The sequence below is a fragment of the Corvus hawaiiensis genome, chromosome Z (genome assembly GCF_020740725.1).
Source record: "Corvus hawaiiensis isolate bCorHaw1 chromosome Z, bCorHaw1.pri.cur, whole genome shotgun sequence".
NCBI lineage: Eukaryota > Metazoa > Chordata > Aves > Passeriformes > Corvidae > Corvus > Corvus hawaiiensis.
In genome coordinates this window covers 13,319,575-13,333,328 of record NC_063255.1, presented here as the reverse complement: position 1 = coordinate 13,333,328, position 13,754 = coordinate 13,319,575, and the positions used below count along the sequence as shown (strand labels likewise).

The following is a 13,754-nucleotide window of genomic DNA, read 5'->3' as shown; positions in this document are numbered from 1 at the left end:
AGGAAGTAAATTGTGTAACTTCTGCTCTTCTTTGAAATCTTAATTGAAATACCAAGTATAAGGAAACAGTGTCTGGAACTGAGGCAGCAAAGGGTACCATACCTCTTGTTATTGTCTTGAGTTCATGAATGTAAGAGGAAATGGACAGATTAACTCTTCATTAGGCAGTACTATTGGAAAATTTTATCACCTGAGCTATATCAAATGACACTTAGAATGAAATTGTTGTGATTGCATTGTTTTCCATTTCAGTTGTATGTATGATGATAATTCCCTCCATAGAAAAATTATTTACAAACAGTATACTACGGATAAAGAACAAAACAAGACACATTTGAAATTAGATCCTCATTTAGTGAAAAGCTTTCTAGAGAGATAATATAGCATCCAGGTGAAGGACTCTATGATTAAGGCCCAAGATGAGTGCACATTTGTCACTAGGACTATTATGCAGTGTCATGAGATTCAGTGCTAGGAAAGGGGAGTTCAAAGCCCATATTTTGGCTAAAATAAGAAAAATGTTAAGACATTTTTATATCAGCCTAATATTTTCAAGTCACCAGAATTTAATTGGAATGTACTTTCTTCCCAGCAATTGTGAAGGGAAAGGAACTTAAAAAATATGGAAAGAGATTTATTTGTTTGTTTGTTTGTTTTAAATTGGCTTCACCCCAACATCAGCATTAAATATCTAAATTATTTAGAAAGTTCTTGCTCTTAGTGTTGCAATTACAATAGTCATCCTGTGCATTAGAATTCTATTACAGGTGTCCTGGTTGCATTGTGTAGGACAGATCTAGACCTCTTTATATTTATCATCATAATGTATATATCATATGCCATCAAGTTGGATTTTCCATTTATACGTGAAGTTACATAATGTGTTTTGCCCTCTCCGTCACAGACAGCTGATAGAAAATAGAAGTGATACTTCATATTGGTGTGTTTTGTTTTTCATTTTTTTAAATTACTACTAACTGACTTTACTTGTGCCTCTGTTTTTAGGAAAATGAATTTGAAATCTTCAAATCAGATCCCAATTTAAGTCCTTAAATTTGAATACATTTCATAGCAGTTTTGGTGCATCTGAAGCAAATATTTCTTCTAGAATTCTGCTGTAGCATTTGTCTTTGGAATGAGGCTTGTAAGGCAAGCCGGTGTTTTTGCTTAGGACTCAAAAGGAGTTTTGGGCTGCGATAGTGAGGCAAAACTTTTAGTTAGATTAAGCATTAGTTTAGATACCAAGAACAGTCTGGAGAAGTGTAGCAGTGAGAAGATACTATTATGTTTCAAGAATACTTTGAAAAATAACAATTCACAGCCTTCCAAGTGTCTGTGCACACAGACCATGTCTCAAGCAATGATTCAGAATGATTTTCTTTTAGTACTGCATAGTGTATTATATTCATGTCCCAGTGAGAACACTGGAACTATTACCCAGAGGTCCTGTATTTTGCTCTGAGTTCTTCCTCACAGTCCTAATCTGCTGAATAGGGAAGAATGGAGAAGATAATTACCCAATTCCCCCAAAAGAAGGACAAATTTCAAATCTGTAGAAAATAGACTGCTTGAGGGTCCTGTAGATTTTTTTTTGAGAATGGGGACTGGTGAATAACAGGGTTAAATTAATGATTTGAGGAAAGGGTATATCTTCAGACAAGAAGCTGTTATTTGAAATATGCTGCAGTTTCTTTACACACAGGAAATAACCACATTAAAATGGAGTTAGTCTGACCAGATATATTTTTACTGGGTATCTCAGTTAAGACATATTTTGAATTCTTACATAGTTTGTGAAAATTGTACTAATAAACAGATACGAATGTTGTTCTGAATATATGTCCTGTATAAGCAGGTGAGTGCTGTCATATGACGGCAGTCCTATTTCTCATATTAGCACTGATGAGTTTTCTAGGGAATAGTTTATAAATTGTGCTTTGTGCCATTATTTTTTTATCTTTTAGAAGGCTTACCGGGAGGAGCAGCTCATTTACAGACTAATGAAACAATCTCAGCATGAGCGGAGGATTGCTGCTCAACTCATGCATGTTCGGCATGAAAAAGAGGTGCTAAGGCAAAACAGAATTTTCAGGGAAAAGCAATATGAAGAAAGACGACAGAAGGAGTTCCAGGAAGCTCTTGACAGAGAAGCGGTAAAAGATTGTCTGATCTCTGAATTGCTGCAGGAGTGCTAGAATACCCTCATGTTACAAAATAGAATCTGTGTTGTCAACTGTTAGACTGCAGGACTTTCCTAGGGACAGGATGACTTTGTGATAAATATATGCTTTTATCTGAGTTCAAAGGTACAGCTATAAGCAATAAGCATGTAACTGTAACTGTAGGACTGAGTGCATTTTGTACTGTGTTAGAAGTTTAGGGGGATTTTGCAGGGGGAAAGAACAGCTAATCTACCTGATCTAGTGCAAGGTGTGCCTGCGATGGCAGGGGCCTTGAACTAGATGGCCTTTAAAGGTCCCTTCCCATCTCAAACCATTCTATTGTTCCATGGTCCTGTAATAAGGGATAAAGCTGAGCAACTTAAAATCTGATTTTGATTTTTTCTTCCATACTGATTTTAACTTTGTAGGAAAACATCTCTGTGTGCTTAGTTTAAAAGGCACAGTCTTGCAGAGGCAGCAGGACAATAACCTAAGGTCTTGTTTTGAAATTCATGTTCATAATTTCATTTAGATATGATGTGTTAAGGTCTGTTTTTGACAAATGCTGGAGTAGTTTCACTCATGAGTGCTAATTCCTATTTTGAAGCTTTAAGTTGATTAAAAGGACTTATAATTCTGTGGAAAACTGCCAAGTGCTATGCTCATAGTAGGCCATAATGTAATATTAGAAATTTTATTTTTGTCCTGTCAAAAACAGTCAGCAGCTCCAAATCCTCCAATGCACCTGGAGTCCTGTGTAATCAGCAGCTATAGCTATTGATTACATCACCTCTTTAAGTATGCTTTCAGCCACCATCACAGGAGGTGGTGATGGAGCACACCACCACAGGAACTACTGGTAATTTTCTACCATGACCAGAAATCTTTTAAAGATTGAACAACACCAATAATATGAAATTATTTGAAGATCAGAATCTAGTAATATAAATTACATGTTCTAAATGGGTTGTTACACTGAAAGCTGCAATTTCACTGCCCTCAAGGACTGAATATGTCTTAATCTGTTTGTCATAAAAGAAGTAATGGGTTTCTCCTTTATTTTATTCTGTTTTAGAAAGCAAATGAGTGGGAATTTATAGAGTGAATAAAAATTTTTAGACTCGTTTATGCGTTAGTCTGCCTTCTGGCTGTGCAACTCTGATGAGGATCGAGCTGTTTTTGTTTCTTGAGTTAAATGAACAAGTTAATTTTCATTTTCAGGACTGTGTACCTCTGCCCTTCCATTTTCATTGCTGTCTCAAATTTTCTCCTTAAAAACAATTCTAGGCTCTTGCAAAACAAGAAAATATTTATAATGAAGAACAAGTAATCAGAGAAAGAGAACACCATAAGAAAATTGCTGCTGAAAGAGCTCAGGCACGCTATAAAAAGCATTATTCTATATGTTGGGAAATGATAGACCAAATCATTGATTTGTCGGCAAAAGTAGGAGAATATCGTCAACTGACAAACAAGTGAGTATGTAGCTGCTAGGCAAAAATAACAGCTGTTAGGTAGCTGTTAGGCTGCGTCATTCAGGCTGGTTTAAGCATTATAGCAAATTATGTAGTTTCTCAGATATTTTACATGGCAGCTGCAATTAGTTTGTATGCGAGAATGGTGACATTACTTTCATGTGAGGATTCACTGGTGTGTAGTACAGGGTGAACAAATGCTACAGCCTTAGCGTAATTTCTTGAAAACGCAACTAACTTGAATTCTTAGGAGACCAAATCCACTAGTGCTGCGGCTTGTAAAACTGCTGATTTCCTTTCTTGTTACCAAATTCCTTAGTTAGAATTTAAAAACTGAATGGTGCTCATCTCATTCTAGACCGTTCCACTAACACTTTGTCAGAGTAATACAAACAGGATGAATTTCTCAGGATAGATAAACCTGCCTGGACTGTCCAAAGCTTAGCAACTGAGCCCAAATTCTTCTGAGTTCTACATGCTGTGATTCCGTCTTCTGACATGCCCTAATTGCACAGGATTTCTGAGACGGTCCTATAAAGGCAGTAATCTCCAAGTGCCTCTACAGTAGAAGTGTTTAAAAAACCATGGAATGGGGCTTTATTGCTGTGGTTCTTTCATTAGTATTCAGTGATTTGACTATGGGGTTAGACTTACAGTGTTGGAAAGTATGCCAAAATCTTATTGCTTTTTAGTGTAATTGTATGTTAAAATAATAAAATTGTAACCATGTGAAATACACATGGTTATATTTCATGGAAATTATATCATTTCGGCTTATTTAGTATGTGATAAAATGGTCAGCCTAGGCACAGTTTAGTGAAATTACTAGCTAAAGAAAAGGTTTAATTCATATAATTCTGAATTAATTTTGACTTTGAGGAAAAATATTCTATAGATTTTTGGCAAGAGGAGGCCTTACACCAGAAAAGGAAAGAATATTTTGGGGCAGGGAAAAGTAGCTGTAGCGAAACTGTTACACACAGTTTTGGCACAGCTCTGCCAGCCAAATATTGTGTGATGACACATTTGTGAAAACACTGAAGCCTACAAGTGCCTACAGCTGTCATAAAAGTAAACAAGCACTTATAATGGCTGTAATAATTACAGGATGCATTATAAACTATAACTAGTTTAGCATATGCTTGTTTCATGATTGGGATTCTTGTAAATTTGAATACACTAGTGTCAAATATCCAACACTCTAATTTTTGGTTGAAACCTCTTTTTTTTTTTTCCTTTTTTCTGCAGCCGTGTTCCGTTAAAACTGATGCTGGATTGGAAGGAACTTTTTTTAAATGGAAAACCAATATATGAACAAGCCTCAATTCAGCCTTTGCCAGATGAACCTAGCCCAGAACAACTTGTAGAGCTGAATAAAATGAGTCTGTTAGATGAAAAAGATTATGGTGAATACAAGGTACACCAAACTGATAAGGCATAATGGAAGATAATACACCTTGCTTTTTCATAATCATAAACTTTATGTTGTGATCTTGCACTTTGTTCTATTACTGGTTTCTAATGTCAAATTTAGACACACATTTTCTTTTCATTGCTTGTTTATATGAAAACTATATTTGATGTTAGTAGCAATTATAATTCCATTCTTATATATAACCTTAATTATATTTCTTGAGTTGTAGGACCAGCATGTTAATTACAATGCAATGAATTTTCAGCTAACTGAAATTTGAAGGTACAATTAATAATACCAGATTTGAAAATGCAACAAAAAGTAACCAGTAAAAGCAGTAAAATTAAATAGTGTATATGTTACAAAACCTGAATTCTTGATTTCAGCAACTTGGAGTAAAAGTTCTCTAACAAGATTTATTGGTTTGAATGATCCATTTGTTTTAAGATAGTAATGTTTTTTCAAATTATTAATAATGGCTGACATTTTTCTTAATCTTCTGTTAGAATACAAGTAAATATTTTTCAGGGTACATTAAAACTTTACTTCAACTTTTCAATACTTTGATGTAATTTCAAAATTGAAAGATTAAGGATTGATGTTTCCCTGTTAATATGTATTGTTCAATTTTTTCAAAATTATATTAATGATTATATTAGTTAAATCCCATTACATATTTAGACTTCTCAAATAACCTGGTGAGTAGAATGTGGCAAAATCATGGCAAATACCCAGTCTTTGTCTTGTTGGGAATTTATAACTACAATATATATTCGCTTTTTATACACAGCCTGAGCCAATTGGTACCTTTTCTTTTGCCATGAGTCTAGATGTTCATTATAAGTTTCTGTGATGAATGCCTGACAGCTCAATTTACTGTGGCTTCAATTTTAACACATACTTTTCTGATTTATCTCTTTATAAGGTTCTGATTCACAGCATACCAACTCATGTATGAATTTTGTGATTATTTTCTTAGGTGAAAAAAGGGCTATACACAAAGTCAACAGGCAGGACATAAAAGACAGACAGGCAGGAAACAGTGGAGAGCACTAATGAAAAATTAAGTTTTTCAGTCATATTTTTGTTTATATTATGAAGCCTCAGTAGTCTTCTCTAGCTGTAACATCACTGAAGGTCACAAAAATTTATTGACACATTTAAAACCTCTTTTTTCCTTCCAGGCTATTTCAAATTATTTAATAGTTGATTTATTCCCAGATGCTGTTAGTCTTATGCCTTTCTGAATTATTCATCAAAAGCTGGCATCGTATGACATGTAAAATTGTTGGCACCAGTTCATACTTACATCTTCTAAAAACCTAAGTGAACATCTAATTCTTTCAAAGTATTGCTTCTAGATTAAAGTTTATTGACAGGCCTTTCTGACAACATTTATGCTGATATTCTTAGTGCTTTTGAAAAAAGCTCAGGACAGGCAATTTGGCATCTCTCAAGAATACCGTGCTTACATTAGTAATACCAGCTACAAGTGTCAAATATATTTGATAAAATACAAGAAAATTCCATGTGATCAGTCCATTGCACATTACTTATTACATTTTATTTTTAGAATATTTTTTGAAACTGCCATGTTATAAGATGTGCCTAATCACTTAATAAGTTCATGGAATAATCCAAAACCAAGCATAGCATTATTAATTTCCAGCTTCATCCAAAAATGTTGACCAGGAGTTATATAACTCCCACCTGGATGCCAGAAAATTTGTTTCTAACAGGTAAACTATTTTACCTCATAACAGATACAGTCTAGCAATCTTCTGGTTAAAAGAGGAAGATAGTTGAAGGGTGGGGGAACCCATTCCACTTGGAATTAATTTTTCCTAGGGGTCTAATAGAATTTAAAACAACTGATCCATCCCTACCTGTATGTTTAAAGAAAAATTATTCAGATAGTGCAAAGATTGGGGCTTTTTAAGGATGTCTGTTCAATTGCACATAAAGTATGTTTTCTGAGATATGTTAGAGAGGAGATGTTGCGCAACTCAAAAATATTTTCTTTATTTGTTTTTACTGATTAAAAATAAGTGACTTTAAATTTATTTTAGGCTGATAATTAAATTGTGTTTTTCTATCTAATATGCATGTGTTCAAAATCAATATTGATCAAATTCTACTAGTAGAATGTATGCTATTGCAATACATGATTCAGGTAGTAAATTCAGGGGGAGGTTGCGTATGCTGCCTAGAACGAGTTCAAAACCTTGTCTTTCAATAGAACTTTAGAATTGTCCACTTCTGTTGATGGTGATGAAATATTCAATATAGAGAATGACACAATTGTTTGGGTTTAAAGGTTTGTGAAGGTCATTTGCATTAAGCAGGGCCAGCTTCTGAGTCAGGTCAGGTTGCTTGGCACCTTGTCTGGTCAACTTTCAAGTGTTCCAAGGATAGAGATTCCAGAGACTCTGTGCAATCAGTTCCCATGCTTTACCAGTCTCATTGTGAACTTTTTTTTTCTTCCTTTTTGTCCTGCTTGGAATGTTCCTTGTTGAAACATTTGACTTCGCTGTCAACACTGTTGTGCACCCAAAATGAAGTGACAAGCTAGAATCTAATTGGAAATAGTATTAGTCTACACATCTTTCAAACAGCTGTATAATATCCTTCAACCAAATAAATATTAGTGCAGGACTAGTATTTTTCTGTGTACTAAAATGTCTTTTAGCTTCTCACAGCATAAACTTCAGGACATCAGGACTTTCCTAGTGCTATAAGATGCAAAACTGGGAGAGCGAAAGTACAATTCTGTGTTCCGTTCTTTTGACTACATCCTTTCATTCTTATCTTTCTTCCAGTGTGATTTTCAGTAAAATCATCTTTACTAGTAAAACCTAGTAAATCGTACAACTGATAAATTTCTATTGATCTCAGGGTACATGAACTGGAAGTTTCTACTCAGTATCTCCTTCCCTTAAAGATATTTGGATTGGTTTGAGTTGTTGGCTTTGGTTTGATTTTTCTTTTCTCTCTATTGAATGTGTGTTAGGCAAATACATATATTTGAAATCTTTGCTCATGAAATTTTCGGAGATTTAAGTGTGGTACTGGGCAATAATGTTGCCCAGTTTTAGAACACAGAATATTAGGATAGTGGATTTCTAATACAAAAATCTGCTACTGATCAATTCTATAGTATTGGTGAAATTATTTTTCATGTTTATGGAATTAGAAAAGGGGTTATAGGAATCTGTATTAAATTTGCACAGCAAAGTTCTGGTGGCAGGGGGCTGCTGGAAGCTTCCCCCCCCATGTCCAACTAGCCAATGCCAGCTGGCTCCAAGATGGTCCCATCACTGGCCCAGGCTGCGCCAACCAGTGATGGCAGTGACACCTCCGTGATAACGTATTTAAGAAGAAAAAAGGTTTTTACGCAGACCTCAGAGAAGAGAGGAGTGAGACAATGTGAGAGGAACAACTCTGCATATACCAAGGTCAGTGGTGAGATGAGGAGGTGCTCCATGCGCTGTTGCTGAGGTTCCCCTGCAGCCCATGGAAGCTCATGGTGATGCAGAAATCCATCTGCAGCCTATGGAGGACCTCACACCGGAGCAGATGGGTGCCCAAAAGAAGGCTATAATCCTGTGGGAGCAGGCTCCTGGCAGAACCTGTGGCCCCTCGAGAGAGCAGGTTTACTGGCTGGACTTGTGACCCCACAAGGTGTTCCGGTTTGGCCAAATTTAGAAATATATCCTCTGAGAGAAGGCACAACCACCTCTCCCCCACCAGGTTCAGGAAAAAAAAAATTTCCTCGAAGGAAAGTGAAGAAGATAAAACTATTTATTTAACAAACACACGGGAAAAGGAAAATAATGCTAAATAATAAAATCTTTCGCTGTGGAGGAAAAACCTGGGAAAGTGTTAGAGTCCTCCCTTTGGTCTCCTTGGAGCTGGGGCTTGGCCCAGGGCCAGGCCCTCTGTGCCCGGTGGAAAGTCCTCCCAATGTGCTCTGATGTTACAGCAATCAAGCAGTCCAGTAGAAAAGAGAGAAAATCCGAAATTCCAGGGAAGGAAAAATTCAACTCTCAGTCTCTCTCCGGAGAACAAAGCAGCTGAACCACTGGCCAAAAAAAACTGTCCTAGGAGCAGCAAGCCGGGTGCTTCCTCCCTCCCCTGCCACAGCTGGGAAACCAATTGCTGTCTGTGTGTGACCTTGAACAAGCTGCAAACTGCTTTGAATAAATTTTGCTCAGTTTTTTCCTTCCCCCTCTCAGGCTCAGTTTAGAGGCATAGAAAGGCACAGGAATTAATTTCTGGGCATAGGCAGTGATATGGGATACGCATCATAAAGTCACCCCAAGACACAAGGGAACCACACTGGAGCAGTCTGTTCATGGGGGACTGTACCCCATGGAAGGGACCCAGCTGGAACAGCTGATGAACTGTAGCCCATGAGAAGGACTCAGGTTGGATATATTGGTAGAGGACTGGCTCCTGTGGGAAAGACTGCATGCTGGGGCAGGGGAAGGTTCCTCTCTCTGAGGAGGAAGCGCCAGCAGCAGAAGCATCATGAGGAAATGGTCATAACCCCCATTCCCTGCTCTCCTGCTCTGCTGGGCAGGAGGAGCTACAGAATTTGGAATAAAGTTTAGCCTGGGAAGGAGGGAGGGGTGGGGGGAAGGTGTTTGTAGGATTTGTTTTAGTTCTCCTTATCCTGCTCTGATTTTGATTCATAATAAATTCAACTGATATCCCCAAGTCGAGTCTGTTTTGGCCATTATGATAACTGGTGAGTGATCCCTCCCTGTTCTTATCTCAGATCGTGAACCTTTTGTTATATTTTCTCTATGACATCCATCCAGAGGTAAACTACCACAGAATCTATGAAAATGTTTGTATAAATACTTGTCTCTCAACTAGTTATTAGTGAATATCTATAAATGTTTAATGATTATGACATAATTAAAGGTTTTAACTAGGTTCTATTCTAAAAACTGTGTTATTACTTAATACTATTCAAATTTCATTATTTTATGTATTGTGTTTAAGTGCATGTATTTAGAAAGATGGAAGACAAGACATATTGAGATTTGCTAATTTGTCATTTATACAGAGTATGACAGGGGAATGGAGCCCAACTGAAGAGAACAGTGAAAACAAACCTCCTCTTAATAATAACATACTGGGTCATGTGCTTCGTAGACTGATGGAGAAGTTTTATCCTCCAAAACCCAAATCTTCACCTGAATTTCCTTCATTTCCCATCAAGGGATGTATTTTGGGAAAAATGTTTAGTGGAAAAACTACCTGTGCAAAGTTTCTTGGAAAAGGTAGAGGTTGTTTCTTTGTTTCTTTGCCTAAAATTCTTTAAAATTTTTATTTGTTTTAAAATCCCACTCTTACAATGAAAATTGCCTGGGCAAATCCTTGCATGACTAATTCTTGAACCTCAGATGCCTCTGTATTTTGCTGTGGTTGGTTGCATGTCATTCCTTTGTTATATTCCAAAATAAGATTAGAAACACTGGAACTTGAAAGTAATATTAATATTTATTGTAATGTTAATACTTCTTCATTGAGAATTTGAAAATGCTTTTGGTAAACTTCTTTGGAGATTGTTTTAGAGGAGACTAGCAAGACAGCTATGTGATTGTTGATACATATTATGAAGTAGTTATGGAGAAGACATAGTGGAAACAATGTACATTAGAAGCCCCAATGAAATAATTAATTTAACTCCTTGTAATAGTTGCTCTGTATGTATGCTCAACTCAAATTGTAGCTATCTAATATTTTTGTGTATTAGTTTGCAATATTCAGGTACTATCTGTTGGTACTCTGGTTCAGGAGGCCATTGAAGCTTTTCTTCAAAATGAAATGGAAACTGAACACCACGTGATTTCAGAGGAACCAGAGAGTTCTGGAGAACAGAGTGAGGTAAGTATATTTCCAAATTTTGATCTTGGCTCTAACAGGTAGATGGGAATGAAACATGTAAGAAAGAAAACATGTTTCAATTTTTTTACTCAATTTCAAACAATTCTAAGTTTTGACAGGTAAGACTGCAAGAGTCATCTTGAATTGACAGCTTGTTTTTTTCTGTAATATGTAGTTTTCATTCTAATCCACTTTCTGTCATAATTGATACAAGGTCCAGGAGAACTTACCAAATTCACCACCAAATCTTCTAGAGGAACTCCAAACAGAAACCACCACAGGTAAATCTTTCTTGCCGCAGATTTTCCTGTGTGTGTCAGGGCCTTGGGATACCTCAGTCTTTTGCATGTCCCAGCAGACATTTTCCCCAGCCTTCCTTTTGCTGTGGAGATACCTGTATAAGCCCTTCTTGTTACCCTAGACATAAGGCAAGGCCTTTTCCCCATGAGGACAGTCAAGTACTGAAACAAATTTCCTGTAGAGGTAGTGTTGTCTCCATCTTTGTAGGTTATTCAGGTCACACAGGGTAAACAGCTGAGAAACCTGGTCTGACCTTAAAACTGATGCCACTTTGAGCAGAAGGTTGTAACTTTACTTTGTAACTTTAACTAGATAACATCCAGAAATTGCTTCTAATCTGAATTACTTAATGGTCCTATGATCCTAACAATGTTATGTACCTTCTGTATTGATTTGTTCAAAGAACATCAAGATGTGTACTTTTATTCTTTATCTATAGTAATAAATTTTATAGTAATAGAATCATTAAACTGTATTTTAGAATCTATTTTAGACAGTTGTCCTGTTGAGAAGGATCCATCTCAGGAAGAATTTGAATTGGATGACAGTCAGGATGACCTACCCAAGGTTAGTAGTCCAGTTTTAGTTTCTACTTTATAAAAAGACGTTAGTTAAAATGGTTAAGTTAATTAAATGGTGCCGGTTTTTCATCATTCTGAATTACTGACCTCAATGCAAGTATTTTCTGTATGAAATATGAAAAGAGCTTATTCTGAAAATTTATTCCTCTGTATGTTGTTTAGAGTTGTACATTTTGTTAAAATTCTGTATTTTCTTGTGAAATACCACATTTACATAAGATGTGGTATTTTCAATGACATTTCTGCGTTAGCAAAAATGTATTCCTGCTTGCTGCTGCCAAGCAGATAATTCATCCCATGACAAGGTTCCATTTTTTTATGTTAAAAATGTTTAATTCTACAGTGATTTCTTTGGCTTACTTCCAAAGCTAAGATATAAAAGAATCCCTGTAAAAGTAATGAATTTATATGCTGCTGTATGAAATCAGCAGTGGTAGTGGAAATCAGAATAAGCTTAGAACCAGAACACTTAATTTTAATTTCTGGCCTTCATATCCTTCATTTCTTTATCTTGTTTCTTTCATCATTTTTAAGAGTGTAATCATGGAAATCATCTGGAGATTTCAATTAAACTAGGAATTTTTACTATTAAAACTATTCTCCTTAATAGACCCCCCAAATATTGAATATTAATAAATAAAAGCCACCACCCCCAATATAAATAAATAAATAGTACTTAATATAAAATGTGGAGTAATTTCAACAATGGCTGTTACGAACATTCTGAGCACATATTGCACTCTTCCACAGCTATCTGTACGTGCCCAGCTTGGTGCTGCATCCCAGAAATGGTTGAAGAAAGGAAAAAGTGTTCCTGATGAATTACTAGTTGACATCCTTTTGGAAGCCATTACGTATGAAATTGTGTAGATACTTGGTTTTATCTACTCTTGTTTGACAGAAAAGTGTCTCAACTACCCTGATGTGCGGTTAGCACTTAAGTTCCTACATGAATATCATTTAAGTTGTATTACTCCCATTAGTATACTGTAAGTTATAAGATAGATTGACCTATTTATTACTTTAGCACAAAAGTTATTTGAGAAAACTGAAATTATAGCTCTGAGCAGTCTCTATAGAGTGGTTTTGAAAACTTTATTTATCAGCAAAAATTGGTTTTTTTTCTGATTTTTTTTCACTTTGATTAGACTTGATGTTATTTTTTCTGATTTAAAATCCGTTACTTCACAGTTTAATAATGTCTGTCATATTCTTTATTCATCAGGAAATTTAATATACTGAAATAAGAATGAATGATGGCTAGAGCAAACTGTTCTTTAGGTTTTATTATTAGGCTATCAATTCACTGTGTAATTTTGGTTCTTCATTTCCTTTTAGCCAAATACCACCAGAGAAGGGGTGGATTGTGGAAGGGTTTCCAATGACAATTAATCAGGCAAAGCTATTTGAAAAATCCTATACAGGGATTGATGTAGAAGAAAAAGATCCAATTTCTGAAAAGGTGTCCCTTGCTATAGGTCCCAGAGTCCCTAACAAGCCTGCTCCTACCTCACCTGCATTTGATGTTTCTATATTATTGGATCTTTCAGACAGTGTGGTACTGAAACGCGCAGCTAATGTGAAATGTAAGTTTACAACTACTATTAACAAAGTAAAATGACAAGCAGGTATCTGTAAGTTGTACTTATTAATGCAAAATAACATTACTGGGCAACATCTGTATATCTCACAGTATCACTTTTGTTAATTGTGCCTTGATTACTTCCAAGTTATTTCAGATACTTCTGTTTGTTTCAGTCTAAGGCACATCAGCAGTGTGCAAGTGCATGTGTATATGCTTTTTAGTATTTGCACTGAATTCTCACTACAGCTGAGATGGCACAGTGGGTGGTGTTAGATATTACCCAAAACAGCAGCTGGAAAAAGCACAAGTTGTAACAGATACAGAATATGCTGTATTGCA

The 13,754-nt window shown here is 35.9% G+C and overlaps 1 protein-coding gene across 1 annotated transcript in view; it reads left to right on the top strand.

Annotated features, from left to right (window-relative positions):
* Window positions 1–13,754, top strand: part of SPEF2 (sperm flagellar 2) — an 80,480-nt gene that overhangs the window by 18,713 nt on the left and 48,013 nt on the right. The window contains exons 7-15 of the mRNA XM_048292188.1: window positions 1,965–2,153; window positions 3,450–3,637; window positions 4,886–5,054; window positions 10,126–10,342; window positions 10,819–10,949; window positions 11,164–11,230; window positions 11,731–11,816; window positions 12,581–12,684; window positions 13,169–13,416. Of these exons, the coding sequence (XP_048148145.1) occupies window positions 1,965–2,153; window positions 3,450–3,637; window positions 4,886–5,054; window positions 10,126–10,342; window positions 10,819–10,949; window positions 11,164–11,230; window positions 11,731–11,816; window positions 12,581–12,684; window positions 13,169–13,416 (1,399 nt within the window). The remainder of the gene's footprint in view (window positions 1–1,964; window positions 2,154–3,449; window positions 3,638–4,885; window positions 5,055–10,125; window positions 10,343–10,818; window positions 10,950–11,163; window positions 11,231–11,730; window positions 11,817–12,580; window positions 12,685–13,168; window positions 13,417–13,754) is intronic.